Consider the following 26,437-nt stretch of genomic DNA (forward strand, 5'->3'; position numbering starts at 1 on the left):
TTAAGACATTAAACAGGTTCAGGAACTTGCTTCAAGTCACACAGATAGTTAAGAGGCAGAATCCAGGTTACTTTGGGTCTATCTAAGAGTAAAGTGGTTTTATTACTTGAAAAGAAAAAGAGACAAAAGTATAAAAAATTAGTTAATAGCTGCTCTGTGAATCCTGTTACTGGGATAAAATAGCAGAAAATGTTAAAATTTAAAAGCATTTATATACTCTTTTTAAAAAATATATTATTATTATTTTTTTTTTTTTTAAAGAGAGCGAGGAAGGAAGAGAGAGAGAAAAGCATCGATGTGAGAGAGAAACAGCGATCAGCTGCCTCCCGAAGCCGGTAACCTTTCAGAGCATGGGCGAACGCTCAACCAACTGAGCCACACTGACCAGGGCCTTAGTATACTATGCAAGAATTCTGAGGTTTTTTAAAATTGTGCCTAGACCCATTAGGGTTTGGGGTATCCGATATTACCGCAATCTCAATCACAAACCTGAGCAATTACCAGTGTAATTATCATTGCATATCCATTTTTTGTTACTGCTAGATGGAATTCACAGCAGGATCGAATTCCAGACCAGTGACTTCTGCAAAAGCTAGATGCACCGACTCTTGCTAATTCAACTACAACCTACACTCTAACCTCATTCCCCACTCCTACCCCAACCCCAATATCCAGGCCTCGAGTAAACCCCTGGAAGGCGATTCATATCTGCATTCCCATCGTCTCACAAGCTCGGATCCTGACCCCAACCTCACCCCGTCAAAGCCCTTTGCCCCTGTGCATTCTCAGCGATTGCCCAGCTCTGGGGTCTCCAACCTGGAGGAGGTGTTAGCCGGCGACCCCCAGGCGGGGAAGAGGGTGTTGGAGTGCGGCCAGCCGGGAGAGCGGCCATCAAGGCGCGGGGACCGAGCCACTGGAGGTTCCCGAGGTAGGGCAAGCCTCGCGCCACGGGTGGGGCGGGGCGGCGACACCAGGCGGCTTCAGGTGAAGCCGCTGGGCTAGCACACAATGGGCCTGGGCGCGAGGCCAGCAGCGGGGCAAACGCGCCGCAACAACACGTGGGCTGCAGAGCGCGCCAGGCCGGGCGCGGCGCGGCGTACGTGCGCGCGCGCGTGCGTGCGTGCATGCGATTTGCGATCAGGCGGCGCTGCGGACAGCCCCGGCGGCAGGGCGTGGGGCGTTATATTGCGGGGTCCTTCCTCGCTCACCCTGGTTCCTCTCGGAGCGGAGACGGCAAATGGCGGACTTCGATACCTACGACGATCGGGCCTACAGCAGCTTCGGCGGCGGCAGAGGGTGAGGCGGCCGTGCGCGGACCCCGGCCGGGTGTGGGGGGCGGGCGGAGTCGGGGACCCCAGGGCGGCTAGAGGTAGGGTCCAGGCCGAGCCGGCGAGGACTGGAAAGGTACCTGGAGGGCTGGGGCCTGGAAATGGCGCGCTCGGGGAGGGGGCGGTTAGGATCCTGGGGTCTTGCTCGCAGGGCTTATACCTCGCTCTGCCTACGACAGCGTCTAGTCTTCCCCCTTCTCCGGGCGCAAGGCCAAGCCGTAGCGGCGCTGAGCGCCCGGGAAGACTAGCTCCCGCTTCCAACCCCATCCCCCAGTCCGGCAGAGCCACCACGGGGCTCTGCTGCAGCGCGGGATCGGGGCTGCGGCCTGCTCCTCTCGGGGTCCCGGTCCCGGTCCCAGCTTCGGCCCTCCTGTTGTTTGCCTGTGCTGCAGGCGTCCTGACCCCCTTCACCATGAGGCCGGCCAACTGGGTAAGGTCGGGAGGCCCAGAGAGGGACGATCCCCTTCCCCTTACGTGTGAGGCAGGGATTTGGCTGCTGGAGCCAGATTCACGTTGGGAGAGGGGAGACCAACCAAAACAAATACAACAGAGCATTTTTTATTATTGACAGGTACTACGTGCTTGCTGGCAGAAAATTTTATTTCTCGCCGGCTTGTCGTTCTGACCTAGAGAAGGAATCTCATTTAGCCTCGTTCTGATTCTGGCCATGTATAGACTACATATAATTGAGGCGCCTTGTTTAAAAGAAAAATCTTTGACTAGTGAATAAAAAGCTATGGTGTTTAATTCCAGGAACCCACACTGGATTCTTTTTTTAATACAAGTTACCTTATACAGAACTTAGAAGATAGGCTATAAACATCTTGCTATTTGTCAAGGACACACTTGGCCTTTGTGTGCTTTTACAGAAAGGATTACTTTCCCAGGATAACACCACAATAGTACCTACTGAGGTGTCCAGTCTCCTGGGTTTCAATCCCAAAAGTATCTTTGTTTGGTGAAGAATGATCTTTTAATGCCTTGGTTTGGGAATGGCTCACAACAGAGGCTTGTTTGGGTTTGGGAGTGTACCCAATATCATTCATTACACTATAACATGGAAGTGGAGCCACCTGTTATTTCAAAGAATATTTTATTTGCTAATAAAAAAGAAATAGATGTTTGATGACGTGAAATTGTTGCCTTTGGGGTAGGTTTCTAGACGACAGATTTGTACTTGAAATTTAATAACCAGGATTTTTTTTCCTACTTTCGTTTAGAAGTACCCAAGGAAACTACTCTTAAACAGAGTAAGTACTTCAATATGAGGTAGACCGAAGGAGTTTTAATTGGTTAGGGACTACAATAAGTCACATTATACTGAGCCTGGAGATTTTTTAAATTCTACCTTTTCACAGAGTTTGCCGTCTCTTCTCTTAACTTGAGGTGTTCAAGTTAGACTTTTACTGGGTGTCAATTTTGACAGTTGGAGTGATGAATAATACAAAGTGATCAAAAGTAAAATTCTCTTGCCTTGGTTGGTGTGTGCTCAGTGGTTAGAGCTACCCCTGGCGCACCAAAGGGTCTCTGGTCCAATTACCAGTCAAGGGCATGTATTGGATTGCAGGTTGGATCCCTGGCCCAGGTCGGTGTGCATGCAGAAGGCAACCAATCGATGTGTCTCTTTCACATTAATGTGTGTGTGTGTGTCCCATCTCCCTCCCCACTTTCACTTTCTTCCCCTCCCTCCGTTCCTTCCTCCCTCCCTTCCAGTCTCTCTAAAAAAATCAATGGGGGGAAAAAATTCTGTTTGCCTATCAAATGGCAAGTTGTTTAGATTTATTGTCATCATTCTCTGCACTCCCTTGTCTCCCCAGTGCTTGATTCCAAACAATCCTCTATGAAAAGTGTTACCACAAATACTTGGTTTTACCAAGAATTCTCTGGGAGACAGTACACACAAAAGCCCTACATTCAGAATCAGGCAGACCAGAGCTGAGTGTAAGTACCTGTCTGACCTGGAACGAGTTCCTTTACCTCTCTTGAGCCTCATTTTCCCCACATGTAAGATAGAAACTCCTCTATTGTTGGGAGTGTTAAGACATATAGCCAGAGTGCAAGGTACAGTATCTAGTACATTAAAAATGCTTAATAATTGATAGCTCTAGTCCTGGCTGAAGGGTCTCAGGTCCCTTTCCAGGTCAAGGACACGTATCTGGGTAGCAGGTTTGATCCCATGCCCTGGTGGCTGGGCAGGTGGCAGAGGCAACCAGTAAATGTGTCTCTCAGGTTGACGTTTCTCTCCCCCTCTCTCCTTCCCTTCCACTTTCTCTCAAAATCAGTGAAAAATATCCTCAAGTGAGGACTAGCCAAAAAATAATAATTGTTAGCTGGAGTGAGTTTTTATTCAACTAGCAATGTATCTAAATCTAAGTAAGAGAAATCTTTTCATCTAGGGTAACATACGTATTATAGACAAGTACTAAGTAATTTGTTCTTTGAAATTATTGGTTTGTTAACAGAATTTATGCCTCTGAAATTTCTAAAATTTTCTCAGTATATTTTTTCTTTTTCTTTTCAGTCCTCACCCAAGGATATTTTTTCCATTGATTTTCAGAGAGAGTGGAAGAGAGAGAGAAAAAGAAATGATGTGAGAGACACATCAGTTGGTTGCCTCCCGCACTCATCCTGACTGGGCCTGGGATGGAGCCTCCAACTGAGGTACATACCTTTGATCAGAATCAAACCCAAGACCCTTCAGTCCTTGGGCTGACACTCTAACCACTGAGCCAAACCAGCTAGGGCTCTTAATATGTTTTTTACATTTATAGTTCTATTTGAAATTAACTTTAATATTCTGAGAAGACTTGACGTAATTCAAGTCTTCCCATAAGATTGGAACATCCAGAGCAGAACGTTTTGGGGGGTGTCGGTCCAAGATCAGATTCCATCTTCCAGTTTCCAGCTTCCCCTAAGAAATGGGAGGGAAAGTTGTGCCAGAGAGTCTGCCCTGCCTCTTGACCTTTTCATTAAAGTTGTCTTTTAAAATTGAATGTCCTAGGTTCTTTGAAGTTTTCCCCATGTCAGTTTCTAAAGTGTTTCTTTTTGATGGGGCCCTTTGGATGTACGGCACCTCCAGTAAGCATTGTATAGGGTAGATAGAGACTCTGGTCTCCCTTGTTCTGCACATACTCTTCTGTAATTAATCAGTTGCATTTTTGGAGCCTTTTGAATATCTGGCTTAGTAGAAAATGGTTGGTTTCTCATACCTGCTTCTGAAATAGGTTTTGGTTGACATAGGTATATGAACAAAGGTATATATTCTCCAGCCTTACACAGATAAGATGTTCGAAAGGGGAATATTTTAATAGCCTTTTCAGGTAATTGTGGATATTCTTATTTGCTGTTATATCAAAACTCAACAAGTGACAGATTCCATAAAGATTCGTTGCAATGTATAATCTAAAGCTTTATCAATAGACTTTTCATACTGTTACATTAAAATCTTTCAATCTGTTTTATTTTTTTAAATATATTTTTATTGATTTTAGAGAAAGAGGAAGGGAGGAGAGAGAGAAACATCGATATGACAGAGAAGCTTGGATCTGTTGCCTCCCATATGCACCCCGACAGACCCAGCGGACAACACTTAACCAACTGAGCCACACTGGCCAGGGCCAGTCTGTCTTATATGTTGAATGACATGATACACAGTGGCCATTTAGGAGATACCAGTAAACCGAATTGTGCAGATCTTCCAAATGTTGACACATTCCATTATGTGGTATCAAAAATCACATTTATTACTATCACCATCAATTTCATCTGAAAAATTTCAGGTATTGGGAGCCTATCAAGCTTATGTTGATGAATACACATTTTTCTAAAATTCTGTTTTTTGCTTGAAATCCTCAATTTTATCATTGGCAACAGGCGCTATTATAGTTGTTTTCCTTGAAGTGACAGGCTCACTTCATTTTCAAGAAAATGTCTACCAAATACCCAAGTCTGCATAACCAGTTTGTCGGTTCTTTTTGGTAAAAATGATGTTTCATGAAACAAGTAGCTAGTTCAGCTTGTAACTCACATGAGTGCTTTTCCTGGAGATAACAATTATACTTCTAAGCAGTAGATGTGCTTTGTCCCCATTTCATAACATGAGACATTAAAAAGTGGGTCATAATTTAATAAAATTAATAATTTTTACTGCTTTATCAAGAACAGTATTGAAGGTGGCTCTTCCTCCCCCCAATACTGCACATGAAGCATGAATTTGTTTTGGTTCCCCCTTCTTGATTCCTGCTAAGGCCAATGTAAGATCAGTGTAGGTCTCTGATAAGGGAAAACTTAACAGGGATACCACACCTAGTAAACCTAAGGTACTATTAAATAGAAGAAATATGTGGCTCTGGAAGACAGAACTGGAACCAAAGGAAGTACATTTTAGTGCTCTTTAGGGACTGAAGATACAAAGAATTGCTACCTGAGGTAATCTGTTAATGGAAGAACCTCAATGTGGTCTAGATTGGGCTGGAATTTACCAGTTGCTAATTTTACCTAACACTTAAAAATTAATCTGAACATTTTCATACATAACCAGAAGTAGAGACCCTCATGTTGCCCTTATTCAGTTTTTGTGTGTGTGGCTTTATATATAACATAAAATTTACCATTTAAGTGTACAGTTCAGTGTCACTGATGTTCACAGTGATTATAATTCAATAATTACAATGGTGTATAGTCGTTACCACTATTTCCAGAATTTGTGCATCATCCTAAACAGAAACTACCCATTAAGCTAACCTACTCTCCATTTCTCAGAGTTAACTTCATAAACATTTTTGCTATTCCTATTTCATCTGTCTTCCCCATTGTGGTGAGAGGATAGAATATTTTAAAGCCAATCCCAGCCATCCTATCATTCAATCTTAAAACACTGGAAATACTTGAGTATGTATATCTGATTGAGAAGAGTTTTTTAACTAGCAGTTTTTCTGTTACCCAGTCCATGTTTATTTTTTCCCAATTGTCTAAAAGATTAATTTATATAGTTGGCTTGTTTGGATCTGCAAAAATATTTGATTATAGAAAACTTAAAACACAAAAGCAAAGTCTAGTATAATGACTCACTTCATGTATCCATTACCCACTTTTAAGAAAAATGACCACTCTTATTTCATCTTCTACCTCCTTGCTTCACTCTTCTTCCACACACTTCTGGATTATTTTAAAGCAAATCTTAGTGTCATTTCATTTGGAAGCGCTGCAGTATAAGTTTCAAAGGTGAAAATTTTTAAAAATATGACTAATATCACATCTGAAAACATAATTTAACAATAGCCCAGTAAATATTTAGATTTCTCTGATTAGCTCATATATTTTGATGTGCAGCTGATCTGAGTCAGGACCAGACAGGGTTTGTGCATTGCATTTGGTCATTCTGCCTTCTAAATATCTTAATTGATAGGTTCTTCTCTTTTTCTTGGCTATTTGTAAAGGGAGAGTATGTATAGCCCTTTTTTCCCCCCCAGATATTCCCCTCCTCCAGGTACTTTTAATTATGTGTGAAGTAGGTATAAATTAAAATTAAGTCTGATGTTGACATACATAATTATTAAGGGTTTTTTCTTAATTCTCACCTGAGGATATGTTTTGGGGGGGTTGTTGTTTTTAATGGATTTTAGAGGGGAAGGGAGGGAGAAACATTGATTGGTTGCCTCCCATATGTGCCCTGATGGAATTGATCCCACTACCCTTCATCGAACAGGACAACACTCCAACCAACTGAGCCACACCAGCCAGGGGCTTAAGTGTTTTTTTTAATACATATGTGTTTTAAAGAAATAACTTGTGCCCTAGCTGGTGTGGCTCAGTTGGTTGGCAGCATCCTGTGCACCAAAAGGTTGCTGGTTCAATTCCCAGGTTTCAGCTTGGTCCCCAGTAGGGGGGCATGCAGGAGGCAGGTTATCGCTGTTTTGTTCTCACGTCAATGTTTCTCCCTCTCCCTTCCTCTCTCTCAAAATCAATTTAAAAAATTTTTAAAAATGAACTCTAGATTTTAAATGGGGGTGGTCTTTCCTATGGCATTTTGTAGTTACCTAAATAATTGGAAGTTTTAAAGTAGATTTTGTAGTTAGTTGTAAGTTGTTTGTGGATCATATAAAATCCAACATTGAATGAAAATGTGAAGCTTCATTTAAAATTAATTGTAGAATGTCAAATCAAATAATAAGCATTCTAATTTAGGAAAAAAGAACTCTTGGCCTGTAAAGTCCAGAACTAATCCGTAGAAATAGTTTACACCGTAGCTTTAAGACAAATGTTTTTTGTGGCACTATTCTCTGAGGACCAATAAATAGGTCTGAGAATTAAGATTTTATTTCCTCTGGAGAATCTGGGACTTTTGGGTTGAGTAAACCTTTTACCCACATGAAGTTATTAATAACCTATTTATTTGCTTTCATTAAGTGTGTGGGAATCCAAAACTTTAGTATATTATGATACATGCCTTTTTCCTAGTAAGAAAATTCCCTAAAAGACTATGTAAACTAGAAGTTCCCCTTATGTTCACTATTCCTTTAAAACAAAGCTTACCAGACTGCCTATTGTGTCCTATTGGTAGATGATGAGATTAATTTAGTGGGTCCTGACAAGCATTTTTAAAGATGAAATAGAATAGAGAATAGTGTACATTTTACTGAGTTAGTGCTGTTGGGCAAGCTTTTATTTGTATAGTTAATGTGTAGACATGTATTTATATATGCATGTGTTAAGTCATGATATAAAATGTACTTCTTGGTGTTAGTCACAGCCAAAAAATTTTTTTGAAAAATACTTACCTAATTGATACATGGAACCCTCTGTTGTATTTAAATTTTTTTCCAAATAAGAATACCCATATTGGTAAGAGGTGTTATTTGCAATGCCAAAGTAGTTGCTTAGGCCTGTGACTTCATTGCTTCCACCCCTGGTGAGTACCAGATAATAAAATAATTGGGGAGATAAAGCAGAGTACACCACAGAGTTCTTGCCTTAGAGCTACTTGCATTTCCCTGCAAGGCTTTTTCTTATCTTATAAATGTGATTGAATTATTAAGATCTCATTCACAGCAGAAAAGAGCTCCTTGAGATAGGGCACATTGAAGAATTCACCGTAGACATTGTCCCGCCCCCAGTGTACATCCTGTGCACATCCAGTAGTAAATGCCAGTTATCCAGATGAAAGGATTTAATTTTGAATGCTGATTGAAGGCCTTGGAAAATGCATATACTTAGAGGGAGATCTACTTGAAAATAAAGTGCCTTAATTCAAGTTGTATGGGGCTAGTTTTTAAACAACGCTGCAACTAAAATTACTGTGGCATCTTGGACGGAATCCTGGAATAGAAAAAAAGGGCACTGGGTAAAAACTAAGGAAATCTGAATAAACTGAACTTTGGTTAATCTGTCAACATTGGTTCAATGATTATAACTATGTAAGATGTTAATAATAGGTAGTGTAAATGAAATAAGGACTTGGCTTTTGAGAGCTTAACCTTTTTTTTATTGTCTAGAAACTAGGTTACACATTTTGACAAATCTTTTTTCTTTTAAGCATGCTCAATGGGTTCTATCTTTGTTGCTTACTTGTATTTTACTCTTTTAAAGGCAGTCTTACTGTGATTTTATGTAGGATCTAGCATAGTGCCACATGCCAAATTATATGTACTAATGTTTCTGGATGGCACCTGAAAGACCAGAGTTGTTCATCAGCCCTAATGAAATGAATCTCAGTTATCACCTAGAGGTAATAGAAGGAGAACACCTAATGGTCCAATAAGATTGACAGCAACGTGTTTAAATTGTGTATAGTTTCTAATGCACCTAGAAATCTTTGTAAAAAAATTTTCCAGAAATAACTTAGCATGTGTCCTTCATTTTTCATTAACTTTTATACTTTGGAAGTAAGTCTTGAATACTTAATTTTCTCTTTCGTCTACTTACTAGATCTAATCCCAGCCCTAATAATTTCTAATCTTTATATTTTTTCTTATGGTCACTCTTTAGTCCCTTTTCAGCCCTACATATTTTTGCTTATTCACATTATCATCTCCTTAAGAGTTCAGTTCTCTCCATATCTACTATCTGGAAAGTAGAATCCCAAGTCCCTGTTCTACTCTGCATAGACTGCTCTCATTGCTGTCCCCTCAATTTTCTGCAGTCTTTTGCTTGGAATGGAATTTCTCCTTCCTAGGCACCTGCCGCCCCCCCCTTCTGTCAGATTACCAGTTCCTTGAGGGCAGAAACTGAATCTTAGGTTTGTGCCCCCTATACCTCATGGACATTCAGGTATTTAGTTGATTTGAGTGAAGAAAAGTGATTTGTCTGTAGAGGATTTTGGTCATACTTGGAGTTGAAAGTTAGATTTTCTAATACTGAGGGTGTCATTTATTACCTTAGAAACTGTCATTGTTTTAAAAATCAATAGACTGTCCCCAAGGGACAGTAATGAGCAGGGAGGATCACTGCTCAGAGGTGGTATGGTATGGCCTGATAGCTTGCCGCACAGACCTTCAAGTGTCTATTCTGAATGGGCACGGGGGGGTCTGCCGGGGCCTGCCACCTATATCTGTTTCCTGTTTGATACTGCTGCTAGTACACCTGCTTCTGCACTCGAACAGTGTAGCCTAGAGCAGGTTTAGTCTTCTAATAATACTTCAGAATTGTTATTAAACTTCTATGAAGCAATCAGTATTTATGAAGTGTTTTTATGGGCAATTTTAAACTTCATTATAAAATAAAGGTTTGAAATATAACAGACAAGGAAACTTGAGGTAGAGAGAGGTGATTTGGAAAAGGTCCCACACCAAGCTATCTAAAGTCTCAAATGAGTCTTCTCTATGTGTTATTTTTAACCTGTTTCAGAAAGTGCTTTCATATAACACAGCTTATTTGTTTGAGTAATAATCCCCTCGAAATTTAAACTAATGTCAAAAGTATCTCCTAGGAATTTTAGCTCAAAAATTTTTCTGACATTTGATTTTTTTATTTGGTTGGTAACAACGTATATTATATGCACATGCACTCTCTGGTATTTGTCTCTTAAGTTTCTGGCACATTGTAGATGCTACATAAATGTTAGAGTGGATAGACTGAAATCTACCTAGATTGCCCCAGTCCCACTGCCCTGAAGTGTCTTCAGTGAACTGCTCAATGAAAAGCTAAGAAATACCTAAGTCCTATAGAACTAACTACATCAGGTAGGGTAGTATTTTTTTTTTTTTTAATATATCTTTATTGATTTCGGGGGGGGGGAGAGAAGCATCAATGATGAGAGAGTCATTGACCAGCTGCCTCCTGCATGCCCCCTACTGGGGATTGAGACTGCAACCCAGGCATGTGCCCTGAATGGAAATCAAACCACAATCTCCTGGATCATAGGTCGATGTTCAACCACTGAGCCATGCTGCCCAGGCAGATACGGTAGTACTTAGGACTGCTTCAGTAATTCTTGGAAGTGTCTAGAGCAGCGATTTTTCAACCTTTTTATATCATAGCACACATAAACTAATTACTAAAATTCTGCCGCACACCAAAAAATACATTTTTTTGCTGATCTGACCAAAAAAAGGTGTAATTTTGATTTATTCATACCGGACAGCTATTGTTGTATTGGCTGTTGTCATTTTTTTATTGGACAGTCTAAGGGAAAAGAGGTCACTTCCCCTGACTAAATAGTCAGATATTGCATGTTTTAAAAATTACTGCTGCACACCAGTTGAAAATCGCTGATCTAGAGTATTAAGCCATTGGTGGTTTTGTGAGGCTAGGGTGAAATGAGCAAAGTGTTGGACTTGGGTTAATTTAGCTTTTTCTACATCTCTGGTACTTAAAATATTGCTTCCCTAAAATGGAATTCTTCTATCTTCCCAAAGCTGGCTTCTTATCCTACTACATTCTTAGTAGTGTACCCACCATCTTATTACCATTCATCTAGGCAGCAGCAATTCTTACAAAAGCTCTCCAGGCTCCCTATACTTAATCAGAGGTCATCCGACCCTATCTTTTCAGTTCTACATGGAGCACCCTTTATAAGTTCTCATGTAAACATTTAATATGCCCATTCAGCAAGCCTTCCTCCCTCCATTTCCTGATTTATTAAACATACACATGGAATTTATCATCTTTATATCGTCCCCTTCACCTTAAATTTTTTTTTTTAAAAAATCATTGTAGCTTTTTGCTTTTTTTACATATACAGCAGGCCCTCAAAGTCATTTTATTCAGTGTGGTTTCTTAATAACAGTGTGATGCTGTAGAAACTTAACTCTTGATTTATATTAGCCTGTGGCAAAATTAGTTTTGTTATATATTTTTTAAAATATTTATTGATTTTTCTAGAGAAAGGAAAGGAGAGAAACATCAATTTGTTTCACTTGTTTATGCATTCATTGGTTGCTTCTTGTATGTGTCCTGACAGAGATCGAACCTGCAACCTTGGCACATATGAGGATGATGCTCTAACCAACTGAGCTATCCAGCTGGTTTTGTTCTATGTTGTTTTGCTTAAAGTCGCAGAATCTGTCAATGATTAGTGAGAATTTGCTGTATATGTACATACACACACAAACACACGCAGTTATTTGTGTTTTGTAGATGATACTCAGTTGTGAGTGCTTGAAGGCCAGGGACTAGTTTCCATCAAATATTTAATAAATGTTGCATAAATGAATTCAAAGTGTTCATTTTTCGTATTCCATTTTGACATTTTCCTGTATGTTTATACTGTATCTTATATATTCACTGTTCAGTTCCAAAGAGTATCGTATTGAAAATAATTTAGATTTGCCCTAGTTGGTTCAGTGGTTAGAGTGTTGGCCCACAGACCAAAGAGTCCTGGGTTCAGTTTTAGCCAAGGGCATGTACCACGATTGCAGGCTCGATCCTTGGCCCGGTTGGGCGAATGAGGGAGGCAACCAATCAATCTCTCTCTCTCTCTCTCTCTCTCTCTCTCTCTCTCTCTCTCTCTCTCTCTCCCTCCCCCTCTCCCTCTCCCCCCTCCCTCCCCCTCTCTCCCTCTTCCTCTTCCTCTCTTCCTCTCTTCCACTCTCTCTGAAAAGCAATGGAAAAAATATCCTTGGGTGAGGATAAAAAAAAAATAATTTAGGTTTTATGGCTATTAAGATAATAACAGTTGTGTTGTATGCTATCAGCAGTGTTAAAAATGCAAAATAAGTAACATTTGCTAAGCTTTGGAGAGGGGGAAGTGGGATGCAATTCACTTATAAACCTATTTTTCTGGTGTTCTTAGAACAGAATGCAGAACAATACTTAATAGTTTCTGTTGGGAAGTAGCAGAATTCTGAGTTGTTATTAAATTTAAAATTTTTAGTCATCTAACAATTACATCATGGCTTGGTTCTTCTGCTTCAGAAAAATGTTGTCTTAAAGAATAAGAGTGAGCGCTGGCCAGGTAGCTCAGTTGGTTAGAGCATCATCCCCATACACCAACCTTGCAGGCTTACTCTCCAGTCAGGGCACACACAAGATGCAATCAATGAATGCATAAATAAGTGGAACCAGCTAATTGATGTTTTTCTCTCTTCCCCTCCCTCCCTCCCCCTCCATCACTCTCTCTAAAATCAATCAATCAATAAATAAATTTTTAAAAAAATAATATTGCCCTAGCCGATTTGGCTCGGTTAGAGTGTTGGCCCACAGACTGAAGGGTCCCGGGCTCTATTCACAGCCTGTTCGGGGCACATGTGGGAGGCAACAAATCGATGTCTCTCTCTCATCTTGATCTCTCTCCCCCTCCCTGTCCCCCTCCTTCCCTCCCTCCCTCCTTCTAACACTCTCTGAAAAGCAATGGAAAAAATATCCTCAGGTGAGGATTAAAAAATAATATTTATTACCAAATACTTACCTGGAATTTATCTCAAGGAAGATGTAGAATTTCTTTCATGATACTTCTAGCAATATATGGAAATCCGGTTGCTTTCCAATACTAATGTTCCTGTTTCCCCTGCAAAAAGGGTGACTTTGAGCATATCTTTGATTGCTGTGAGGAGACTCATTTGTTTTAAATATTAATTTTAAAAGAAAAAATACCCTCCTCTTTAATTTTTTCCTTCCTATGTTCTGCAAACATTTTATTTTGAAAATTTTTCAAATCTACACTGAAGTTGAAGGAATGATATAATGGATTCTGACAGATTATTAACAGGTTGCACATTTGCTTTATATATACATACCTACTCACATGTCTTTTATGGTGAACCCTTTGAAAATAAATGTTGGGCCTGGCCGGCGTTGCTCAGGGGTTGAGTGTGGACCCATTAATGAGGTGGTCACGATTCAGTTCCCCGTCAGGGCACATGCGTGGTTTTCAGGCTCGATCCCAGTAGGGGGCGTGCAGGAGGCAGCTGATCAATGACTCTTATCGTTGATATTTCTCCCTCTCCCTTCCTCTCTCTGAAATCAATAACAAAAAAAATTAAAAAGAAAGAAAGAAATGTTGGCTGTCTCAACACATCACCCCTGTGAATACTTTAAGACTCTTGAGAACAAGGGCATTCTGCTAACTGCAGTACCAATGGTCACTCGTAAGAAATTTAACATTGATGCAGTAATATCTATACATGCCATATTCAAATTTCTTCATCTGCTTTTTCTTTTATAGCTGTGCATTTCAGGATCCAAAGATCACATGTAGCATTGGTTGTCACATTTCATTATTCCCTTGCCTTTTTTGTCTTTCCTGACTGACATATTTGAAGAACCAGGCCAATATAGAAGGCATATAATGTAAGCTTGTTTCATTATTAGTGATACTAAGTTCAGTCACCTGGTTAAGGTGGTGACTGCCAGATTTTTCCATTTGAGAAGGAACTTTTCCCCCCCTTGAGATTAATAATCTCTGGGATGATAATTTGAGATCATGTGAATATCTTATTCCTCAAAAACCAGTTTATCAGTGGTTTGGGCATCCATTGATGGTCCTAACCTGAATTGGTTACTACTAACTACATTGCAGAGTGTAGTGATTTTCTAATTAATGTAATTCCTTCTACATTTATTAGCCGACATTTCTTACTGATGGATGTAAAGGATAGCTCCCCTTTCTATTCATTCATTTTAATAGACTATTTTTTAGAGCAATTTTGGGTTCGTAGCAAAATTGGACAGAAATTACACAGTTCCTAAATACACCCTGCCCTTGCACATGCACAGCCTCCTGTTTGCAGAGTAATAAATAGTACATTTGTTACAATCAAAGAACCTCTACATTCATGATGTTATTATCACCCAAAGTCCAGTCACATTAGGGTTTACTCTTAGTGTACATTCTATAGGTCCGCTTGTAGCTGGCAGTGATAATGGTACTTGATACTCTCTACATATATACTGTGTTAGGCAGTGTTTGAAGCACCATATATTTGTTATTTCTCAATAACTCAAGGTCTTTATTAGTATTAACCCAGTTTCACAAATAAATGCTTAGAGAAGGTAAGCTTTGATCATATGGCTGGTAAGTTGCAGAGCTGGGATTTAAACTGATAACTGCAAGTTATCAATGATGAGGCACAGTCAAGGTCCTGCTTTTGCCACTTTTTAGCCCTGTAACCAAGGACAAGTAAACCACTCGAGTGTTGTTATCCATAGACAATGTCAAGAAACAATTGTATATGAGTGCGGTAAACTTCAGCAGCTTCCGTAATCCCTCCTGAGTACAACACAATGACTCTTGGACAGTCCATTTGTGTATGTATTAGTATTACTGGGTGTGAGGGAGGGCATTTGCTTAGGTTTTAGAACATAAACACTTTGCAGGTGCTGATTGTAAGTGAATACAGGAGAACCATAGGAGCATATGTTCTATTTGGATTTGATTTTCCAGAGAAATGTATGTTTACATAGATTCCTGTGATTCTGTGGACATTTCTGTCACTAAAAAACAAGTACCTTTTTCATATAACTGTATTTGGAATACTCAGAATTTCTAGATGATGTTATTGTACGTTAGAGTGGAGCAAGTCACTTGGGTAGTGTAGCTGCCTGGCAGGCATTTTTATTGTTCCTGATCTGGGACAGGAACACATGGGCAAACTTGAATCCTGTCTGTTTCCCCTCCTAGGTCCCGCGGCACTGCTGGTGGCCATGGTTCCCGCAGCCAGAAGGAGCTGCCCACAGAGCCCCCCTACACAGCATATGTAGGAAATCTACCTTTTAATACAGTTCAGGGCGACATAGATGCTATCTTTAAGGATCTCAGCATAAGGAGTGTACGACTAGTCAGAGACAAAGACACAGACAAATTCAAAGGTGAGTTTGGGGGAAATTCTTTTTACATTATTGTAAGGGGGGAGGAGGGTCTACACCAAAATGTGTTAGTGAACCTCAGGGCTCTAATTATGAAAGTGTTTTAAATGTTTGCTTGGTCCAAGTAGCCTAAATAAACAGCACTTTCAACTCATAGGCCTTCAGTTCTACTTGAGGAAAAATGTTTTACACATCATATAATTTTTAGAAATATGTAGCATATGTCCAAGTAAACCTGCTGTTTGCCTGACCTATATAGCAGTGTTGTCTGACAGTAAAGGAGTTAGTGTGGCAGAGAAGTGAACAGATAAATCTGAGGACTTCTCAGGTGTATTTCACCTTAGCTGACTCATGCATTTTTCTTTGTAGTTTTCCTATAATTCAGATATTTATTGTAAAATCCAAAAGATAACCCAGTAAATGTTACCGTTAAACATTTGTGACTTCAGAGTATGTGTTCAGGAGAGGGTTGGCTCAGATTTCAGATAAAGTTAGTGCCTGTGGATTAGCATCTTCAGGCACTTGAGCAGAGGAGGAGGAGGAGGGAGAATCAAATGGCATCATCATGTGACTTTCGAGGCTGTAGGAAGGGAAATGTGCCTGGATCGTTAAGTGCATGATACAAGGTACAAGGGCATTTGGTTTACATTATTTATCCATAAGTGTATCCACAGAAAGGAAAGTCACTATGGTGACTTACAGTGAGGAGCTGTACAAAAAGCAGAGGTGTTGCTCATCTGCGTGGTTCTCTGTGTAGTGATATTTAACTTTTTGAAAGCCTTTTGACTTTAGAACCTGAAACTTTGTTATCAAGTGGTCAAACAATGAAAACAAATATAATGATTAAACTTGTAAGTCAGTCCCACCCAGTTTGCTTGCTAACAAGCATTAGGAATTCAAACTTAAGGTAAAAATAAGCCAGCCTTTAGGCTGAGTTGGTGGCAGGTTTTAGACTTTGTCTCATAGAGGATCATCTTCAGCAGTTCTAGGGTGAGATGTGTGACTGGGTGGTTGTTGCCTCTTTGAGCTTTAGAGTGGTTTTCTCAGTTTCTCTAAACATTGAATCCACTTAGGGAAGAAGGCAGGAGGGCAGGGGACACTCCCCAGCCAAGCAGTACATTCTTTGTGTAAGTACTTAAAGAACAAATGGTGAACAGGAAAGTTTGGACCCAGGCCTTCAAAGCTCTTGTGGTGTAGTGGGCTTTGAAGGTAAAGTATAATTAACACATAGGATGAGAATCCTCTGACAGGTGTGGGCGTGTGCAGGGTGCCGTGTGAGCATAGTAGGGCAGGGGAAGTACTTAACCCAGATGTAGACTCCAGGTGGCAAAGAAGGAACATGGACAAGAGTGTTGCGCGTAAAGAAAGGCTTATTCAGAGGTTTTTATACCAACTACCTAAGTAGGAGTAGGCACTTTCAGCCTCTCCTTCAGAGCACATCAGTATCAACTTTGAAATCTGTGTTAAAACCCCAGTTAGGGTATATTAAAGTCATTCAGAAATCAGAACCAACAACTGCAGCGATCCAAGAAAGATTTTAATATGGTTAAAACACAGAAGAAAGTTTTACAAAAACACAGCTGCTGCGTTAGTGCCTGTTTGATTAGCACTTCCTGATAAAATATATCTGAGAGGGAGGGGTACCAATCAAGTTCTATTTATTGAAAAGTAAAACATGTTCTTTTAGGCTCTATTAGTCTGCAGTTATCTAGATGCAACAAAAGTGGTAGTTCTGATGTGGATGATTATACAAATAGGGATCCCACCATATTTTAACCCATAATTTCTTGAGGAAATGGAGTTTGTTTTCTCTTACAGGATTCTGCTATGTAGAATTTGACGAGGTGGATTCCCTTAAGGAAGCCTTGACCTACGATGGTGCAGTAAGTATGTTCATGTTTTCTCTGTCGTGTTAGTAGGTTTTTTTCTTGCTTATACTTACACTGTTTTTCCCTTATCACTAGCTGTTGGGTGATCGGTCACTTCGTGTGGACATTGCAGAAGGCAGAAAACAAGATAAAGGTGGCTTTGGATTCAGGAAAGGTGGACCAGATGACAGAGGTGATTGGTTCTTCTAAAACTGAGCATAAAATTTAAACTTACTGGTTACAACTCTGGAAGGTTATTAATAGAACTCTGTCTTGTAGGTCTGATAGGTTTTTGTGAGCTTTAATAAATGTAAAATCTTAGAATGGATGATGCTTCTGCAAGCCTGGGGTTGTTTTTTCTGTTGGCAGCAAAAACTTTTAATTTTGTTGAACTTCCCATCACATGAGTTGTACATCGTCCCAGTGAATTTTTCCATGTATGTGCAGCAAGGTAATGATCCAACCTCAACTTTATCTTTTTTGTGTATCCTCAGGAATGGGTGGCTCTCGAGAATCTAGAGGTGGATGGGAGTCCCGGGATGACTTCAATTCCGGTATCAGTATTTAAAGTATCACCACTTAACCTTTTTCAGTGGCCTTGCTGCTGTTGTACATTTCTTGTGAGGAGCCGGCCTGGCCGGACTACTTCTTTAGTTCCTTTGACAAATGAAACTTTCCCAAAAGGTACCCAGGCATGCAATAAGCCTCTGTTAGAACCTAAATACTTGGGGTAGGGCCTGAAAGGTTCTACACCGTGGGCAAGTTAGGCTGATCCACCTTGTTTTGTTACCTTTCCTTAGCCGACTCTTCATTCTCACAGTGACTTTGTCTCATGCAGTAGTCTTTCTAGTCTTCTCCGGGTCTAGCCAAAGGAAACTCCTTGGTGGCTCTTGTGTGTATGGCACAAATAGAAATATTGTTCGTTACTTCTAGATAGAGTATGGAGGTGCTAGAAACGTACAAAAAGCCTTATAACTGGTGGTTCATGATGGCTCCCTCTTAGATGGTAAGAGAGTCCTGGTGACCTGCTTTTTTCTTGAGGGGCACAGAACTCATACCTTTATGATGGGAATGATCCACTTTACCATTCCTATTATTTTTTCTTTAGGGGGAGGGAGGGAGGGAGAGAAACATCAATTTGTTGTTCCATTTATTTATTCATTCATTGGTTGATTCTTGTATGTGCCCTGACCGGGATTGAACCCGAAATCTTGGTGTATCGGGATGACTGTCTAACCAACGGAGCTACCAGACCAGGGCCTACCATTCCTTTTAACTTATCAAGGCAGGCCAATAGATGCCTCCTTGGCTCAACTCAAGGGGGCAGTTTGCATGCCACACCTCTGCTTTGAAAGATCTCTTAAAGTTCTTCATCTGTTTTTTTAATTAAGTAATTCACATATATGGTAAAAATGTCAATTGTAACAGAAAGGTAGAAAATTAAAAATAAGTGTTTTCTTTCCTATAAACGAGGTTATTTCAGTACTCTTTCAATATATGTGAACATCAACACATGCAGCCACCGACCCTTTCACCTTCCCCTAATCAAAACAAAACTCTATAAAGTAATGGGTAAGTATGGGGAAACTGGTGCAAGGTGTCTTCTGAGTCTAAAAAGTTTTTAAATTTATTTCCAGTACTGCTTTAGCTAAACAGATGACTGTTTATATCTGTTGAATAATTTAATTTTTAAAAGTCCTATAGCCAATTAGAAATGAGCTTATTCATAAAAGTACAGTATAATCCAGTAAACCTGTAATTTTATGTATAAGCTAGTCTCTGATTGAAACATGCAACAAGTGTCTTCTCAAAGCCAATCCAGGTGCAGCAGTTAGTGGCTTGGTGAGTGGTGGTCTTTGACTTGCCAGTTGTGCATTTCCTGGTACTATGGAAAGAGCACAGGGAGCTCGTAGCTCTGGAACTGTGAAAGTTAACTAATGCCTTTCTAAAATTGGCATAGCTTGGGCTTTCACTCTTAAGCAGAGACATATAGTGAACATAGCCAGAGAAACTGCCTTGCCACCCACCAGTTTTGGTATGAACTGCAATGTTTTGATGAAGTGCCCACATGGTAGAGTAATGCCTGTATACATTATTTATGAAAATAGATATTTTTTACTTTTCAAAAGAATGATGCTATTTTTTAATGATATGTGCTGGTTAAAAAAAAAATTTAAGCATCAAGTAAAAATTAAAAAGTCCCACCACCAGAAATAGCCAGTGTGTTAAACTAAACTTTATAAAAAAACACAAACCAAAAAACAAATTCAGAAGGTTCTCATGAATAGTGCCTCCTGGAATTCTCATCAGATTGATTAAAAGATATTTGTTAATGTCAGCCTTGCTTTTCTCATAGTCTTTCAGTGCTCATAAGATACTCTGAAATGAAGTTGTGATAATGTACACTGGTGTTTTACTATGTCTCATACACCTGGACAAAATAGCAGTTGTGTTTATCTGCCTTGTCATTGTGGGTGTGAGCTGATTTGTTTTACTAAACACTGGCAGCAAAAACTGTTTAACTTCATTAAAGGAAAGTAACTTCATACTCACACCGAAAGGTATACTTCACAGTTTAGATTAGTTTAGGGAAAGTGTCAGGTTAAAAGACTGAAGAATCTTATGCCTGACTATATGCATCCCAGTGTGTTTTCCCCCAAAGCAGTGCTCCTATTTGGTCTAAATCTTTTTTTAGAATTGTTTTGATTGCTTGTTTTGTTAAAATGGATATTGTTCAACTCAGTCTCTGAACTGGCTTTTAAATAACTTGATATATTTCCAAAATCCTTGCCACCCTTAAAGAACAGGGAAAGTACCACTGTTGCAGATAGAGTTGATTCTCCACATATGCACTGGTTAGGTTCTATAGAATCAACGAGAATACCAAATTAACAAATACTGATTTCCCAGGGGAAATAACAAGGTTAGGCTCCTTTGAGTCTGATCACAGCATTTTGTCAGCAGATGTATACTTAAACTTGTTTAATGTGTTTTTCTGTTTAAAGACACCATATTTACTATATATTGTTGGTTCATCAACATTGAACTCAACAGCCAGCAGCACTATAACTCCCCAAATGAAGCTTATCTAGCATGTATTTTCTCCCTAGGACACATCATGGCCTTCTTATGCTTAGGAACACTATGACAGCTCTTCAGCACTGTTTGGGGGTCCTTTTCTTAAAAAATATATATATTTTTATTGATTTCAGGGAGAGAGAGAAACATCAATGATGAGAGAGTCATCATTGATTGCTGCCTCCCGCACACCCCCTACTGGGGATCGAACCACAGTCTCCTGGATCGTAGGTCAATGCTCAACTGCTGATCCATGTTGGCCGGGCTTGGGGCCATTTTAAACAGAAATCACCAACAAAAACACAAGCAAAAAAACCTTGCACGAAATAGGTTGTGGAAAGGATATATTTACAGTATGAGCTGAAACAAGGCAGAGTATTGCCTTGTTTCACTCAGCTGAGAACATTAGAGTTGGGCGACTCAAGTCTTTCACTGCTGTGTGGATGTCTGAATGGCTGCAAAAACACAAGTATTGATTTGGGGGTTACAAGTAAATTTTAGCAAGTAGATGAATTTGCAAATAGAAAATCTCTGAATAATGGGGACCGGCTCTATAGAAGAATGCCTCAGGCTCAGGATTCTTCTCAAAGATACACTCCTAGAAAGCTTAAGCACTGGCACCATCCTTAGAGTGAGTCAAAGTAGTCACCTTTGAGAGCTTAAACAAAGGGGGCAGGCACTTCTGTTCAATTACAGTCTTATGTACATTTTTACTGGAAGTTAACTCTAATTTCAATGGGCCATACTGTTAAAAGGTTAATTAGCTTAAACCCCAGTAACTGAAGGACTGAAATACAAAACTATAAAGCCTAAGCTTCTTCAGTCCATTGAGAAAATACTCTTTCTTCTACACACTGGTAAAGATTGTAACTTACTCTTACCATTTGTAAATGAGGTGCATTTTACTTCTGTTGGTAATTGTTTTAGCAGATACACAAATGAATGGGGGAAACCCCTTTGTCACCAGAGGAGGTGAGATACAGGTTGTGTATGAGGTGCTCTGCTCTTCACTGTTGCCCCCTTTAGGGAGTGGGCCTTACTCCGATAACTGCTTTGTTTACCACACAGGTGCTTTGCTTTTAGAATGATCCACACTGAAACGCAGCAGGAACAGGAAAATGGGGAGTGTCACCCAGAGGTGACTTCGTATTTTTATTTTGTATTCGTGTCTAGTTTTTTCTTGTGACTTTGCATTTTAAATTGTAACTTCTAAATTTCAGGTTTATCTTTTTAATAACTGTATAGATTTATAATTGAAAACAGAATAAAATGTGCTTTGAGGATTTTCGTATTATTTTAAGCCATATTAGAATATGACCTCATATAGTGTTTTCCACTTTTCCTACAGGCTAAGAATTTAAACGGCTTATATAATTTTTCTCTCCTAAGAGTCTTTTTTATTTAAAAAGTCTATTAGCATTGAAATTACCAGTTTCACATTTGGACTCATTTTCAATGCACTGTACTTTGGAAAAACTTCAGATGCTGGACAAACTGAAGAACTTAAAATTTTGAAGTCAGAAACAATTTACTCAAGCTGTGTAATCAACTTTGAGACAGTGGTTTAAAAAGTAATTCAGTGTCATCTTTCTTCTTCAGGCTTCAGGGACGACTTCTTAGGAGGCAGGGGAGGGAGTCGCCCAGGTGACCGGCGAACGGGCCCCCCAATGGGGAGTCGTTTCAGAGATGGCCCTCCCCTTCGAGGGTCCAATATGGATTTCAGAGAACCAACAGAAGGTACGGCGACAGCTTGTAAATGGGGGGTACCTTTTCATGATACCTTGACTGTACCACATGGACATTTGCTTTCTTAAGCCATGCACAGTTGTTACTGTAGACCACCGTTAGTCTTAAATAGGAAGTTTACCTTTACGAGTGTATCTAGGGGTGGAATAGTTCTTCAAGGCTGTTAATTTTTCAAAACTGGGCTGGGCTGTAGAGATCAGCATCAGTTTGGTCATTCTGCCCAATGGGAATGGGATCCATTCTTTATAAACCTTTTTTTCCCCCCAGAGGAAAGAGCACAGAGACCAAGGCTCCAGCTTAAACCTCGAACAGTTGCAACGCCCCTCAATCAAGTAGCCAATCCCAACTCTGCTATCTTCGGGGGAGCCCGGCCCAGAGAGGAAGTTGTTCACAAGGAGCAAGAATGAGCTCACGGTTGGGCGGGAATGGGGCGCGGGGGCAGTTAGAGCGAGGCCGCCTGGCCAGCCCCCGGACCGCAGTCCTGCAGTTACCATTCCTGCACCTGACCTTTGTCGTCCTTTCTTACAAAGGAAACAGAGCTTGTGAGTGCATGTCAGCAGTTAACAAGTGGTTTTTAGTACATTCTTGGCTTTGCTGTATCTAGTGCCTGTTCCGTGCTTTTTTTTTCTCCTGCCTCTCCTTCCCTCGTTTCCTTCTGTCCTCCTTCCTTCTTGCTCCTCGTTTCCTTCCAGCACATGAGTTTCTCTAAAGGGACAAAGGCAGCCACCATGTGGGAGCTCTTTGGATTGAGGTGCTGTTTCATTTTTCTTCTTTGCTTTCTCTTTTTACTTTAAACACACTGGCCAAACTCCAGTCACTTCCTTTGATTTTTTCAGTGCTTCTCTTCCAACCTGCATGTTGAGTTCTGTATTTCTGTGGCTTTTACACACACACACACACACACCAGAAAAGAAGTCACCAGTTGGATAGGATCTTGTTTTTATTCAGCTTTGATCAACATACAGATTTTGAGGCACCTTGTTTTCAAAACAAGGATAAAATATCTGTTGATTCTTGCAAATTTCCTCCCACCCCTATTTATAGGTAGTACTATCTCTCTTGCCCTCTCCCCAAATGGATTATTTGAGCAGAATAGGCTCAAATTTCAAACAGTGAGACCTAAAGGGTAATGTGAGGTGTTGGTAGAGAGTTTACATGGAAGATCAGTCGAATGCACTACTTGTGTTCACACGTTTTATTGTTGCTTTTTTGACACTGTCCAGACTGGTTCTCTCCTTTCACCAGCTGTATCAGAGGTTCCTCGATCTGGCTGGATGTATCAAACTGTCTGCTGCTGGTTTCCTTTCCACTGGGCACAGATGCTTCAGGAGACTAAAGGGTGGGAATGGTTAGAGCTGTGCTGGGCTAGCTTTAGAGTGTGGACATTGCTCTTTCCAAATCCCTGTTATCTGTATATTCTGCATCTCTCCTTTGCATTTATCTGTTCCCTAGTTTAACAGTGAGGTGCTGTGCTTCCCACCACCCTTTAATTTTATAATGAAAATGGGCCTAGAATCTGGCACTTTACTCTGTTTCACTTGATGAATTGAGAATTTTACTATGCAGAGCTATCAAGAACCTTAAAATAATTGGTGGGTGGCTGTAAGTTACTAGGTCTCATCTTTGGGACAAAGTCCATTGTTCCCACAGTGTTTGGTGTTAACCCAGGGCTGGGGGCCAGGCAATAGCTTTTGAGCTTGAACACCCATGTGCAGACAAATTCTTTAGCACCTGAGTCCCACTTGTTTCATTGGGAGAAATTCAGGGTAAGCCAGCAGCTAGAGCCCTAGAGAAAAGAGATCCTCACCAGCATGACTGAGGGGTATCCTGGCCTGCGTAGGTAGTAGTCACTAGCTGGCATCCTTGGCTTCCACTCTGTCTTTGTTACAAGGTCTCAGCAATTTACAGAACTCTCTCCCTTCTTTCCTTCCACCTGTCATCTTTGCTTCTGAAATAAGAACCATTTGTGTAACACCAATACTTAAGAAAGACATGCATTATGTGGTTGTAACCAAACCTGATGCTTTCAGATGACCTACTTATATCTTCAATGTGGAAAAAAAGATTAAGAACAAAACAAATTCATCTAAACTTCTGGGCAACCCAGTTGACTTTTAAATGTAAGAATGGAATTCCAAACACTTAACACATTCAGCTATATGACAGAAAGTAAATCTATGGATATGGTATTTTGTGAATGATCTTTTAAATAAAAGAAAACCTTACGTAATATTTAATGCTTGTCTTTATTTTGAGTTATTTTTAGCTGCTCATGAAATTAACTTTTAAACTATCTAAATTTAGTAGAGTGCTGTAATTTAAGAGAAAAGCTTCGTTTAGAAGTTACAGGATTATTGATACTACCTTAAAAAGAGCTAGTGATGATTAGAAATAGGATGCCAACTTCTTCCCCCCTCATTTTCTAAAAATATATTTTGCCTAACATAGAACCCTTACATACGGTGTGGCTGTAGTTTTTGATTGGGTAAAAGGACTTCTTTCCCCAATATGGAGGAAATCAAATATTTGCACAATGTGCACCTGCTTCTTTTAACTGCTTTTTAGAAGAAATTCTAGACACTTCATGACAGTGATGGGTGCTACTCCATCGCAAGCAGATCATGTTTTGGGAAGTACTGTTGTGTAGTTTGATGGTTTTATGACTCAGTGGTCAAGGTACAGAGCTTTGAGCTGTTTGGGAGAGGCCAGGCTGGCATGGGAGGGTGGTGGTAGAGGACCTGGCATGGTGCAGAGTTCACTTGCCTTAGGGTGAGAACCTTGGCTGCAGCTTGATCTGGAGAAATAGGGTGGGGGCAGTGGGTGCTCTTCTGGTCGGTGCATTGAGTGACTGTGTACTTAAATTGCTACCCATCCAAGAGCATGGAAGAACGGACTTTCTGCCTACTGGTGTTTTCTTTAAGAGGGAGACCTTAAGACTAAAAATCCTCTGCCCTAAGTTGAGAAGTTGAGACTTTGTCTCCTGGAGGGATTTCCCGGTGGCCAGACGCTTGAAATTCAACTCTGTCAGACTTCTTTCCAAAGGCCCTTTTAGATTCCAACTTTGAAGGGCCTGTGAAATGTTCAGACCCTTGAAAGAGTCAGCTAGGTTTCCCAGGAATTCAGAAGTTTCTTTCGTTTTGTTTTGTTTTGTTTTGTTCTTGGGGTACATGCCCCTACCAGAGATCAAACCTGCAACTCAGGTATGTGCCCTGAACAGAAATCAAACCGGTGACCCTTTGGTGCATAGGACAACATTCAACCAACTGAGCCACCACCAGCCAGGGCCAGATGTTTCCTTATAGCTGAAATGAAACTCCTGTGTAGCTGTCTTCCTGCCTCCCCCCAGATGTTGCCATAACTTTGCAGTGGTTGCTTCTCACAAGCATCTATTCCCTTGGTGTATAATATTTATGTAATACTAAATATTACAGAAAGCATTTTAGTATCTGCCACCCATCCATAAGTTAACTGAATTAAGAGAGGAGGGTACATCTTTCCCCGAAGAAGCACCTAAATAAATAGGATCACTTTCATAAACGTTTGCACCTATTATGTGAATATTCCAGAGATAGGTTTGAGACCGATACTTGATGTCTGATTTCTCTCTGCTATTGAGCTGGCTTAAGAGAACATTTAATGAAGATACAAATGCCCCTTTATTATCAAGGGGCTCGAGTTTCTAAGAATGTTCTTACCTCAAAATCCATTTTGTCAGAGGCCAGATTGTTTCTCCAGGTGCTAGGAAAGGAATGGTTTCCATAGCAGACTTCCAGAATCCTGGCTTTCCCATCATGACTCAAATGTCTTTTTTTCTTCAAGGAGCCAGGAGGGAGGTGTTGGAAATGTTACCTAGTGTCCACTTTCAATTTGTGATTTTTAAGGACTAACCTGGTTTTCTCAGTGAAGGGGATTACTTGGTAGAGGATAAGTCTAGAACCAGAAAAGCTAATCAACTTCAACTCGTAAAGCCACTCTGGCTTGAGACTCTTCAGAAGCAGCATTTCTTTGCAGTGTGATGAGACTGCTCTGCAGCCTCGAGTTTCCTGTGCCTGTTTGGTTTTTAAACAGCTTTATAATCTGCTCTTTTCATAAATTGTACTTTAAATAAACTTTTGTCTTTCCCCTCAGTCCTCAAATTCCAATGACTGTTGAGGTCATGCAGGGTCACTGCCACTG

General features: G+C 40.3%; 1 protein-coding gene across 2 annotated transcripts; it reads left to right on the forward strand.

The window, feature by feature from the left end:
- Positions 1 to 1,191: 1,191 nt before the first annotated feature.
- Positions 1,192 to 24,491, forward strand: EIF4H (eukaryotic translation initiation factor 4H). 2 transcript variants are annotated; one of them, XM_016199031.2, is made up of 7 exons: positions 1,192 to 1,296; positions 15,385 to 15,572; positions 17,388 to 17,452; positions 17,534 to 17,630; positions 17,932 to 17,991; positions 22,115 to 22,252; positions 22,529 to 24,491. In XM_016199031.2, the coding sequence occupies exons 1-7, from the start codon at positions 1,238 to 1,240 to the stop codon at positions 22,666 to 22,668; spliced, it is 747 nt and encodes a 248-aa protein (XP_016054517.1). In that variant the 5' UTR covers positions 1,192 to 1,237; the 3' UTR covers positions 22,669 to 24,491. The 2 variants fall into 2 exon arrangements, with proteins under 2 accessions (XP_016054517.1, XP_016054518.1); XM_016199032.2 differs by lacking the exon at positions 17,932 to 17,991.
- The last annotated feature ends 1,946 nt before the right edge of the window (positions 24,492 to 26,437 follow it).

This window comes from Miniopterus natalensis, chromosome 3 (genome assembly GCF_054644295.1).
Source record: "Miniopterus natalensis isolate mMinNat1 chromosome 3, mMinNat1.hap1, whole genome shotgun sequence".
NCBI classification, from domain to species: domain Eukaryota; kingdom Metazoa; phylum Chordata; class Mammalia; order Chiroptera; family Miniopteridae; genus Miniopterus; species Miniopterus natalensis.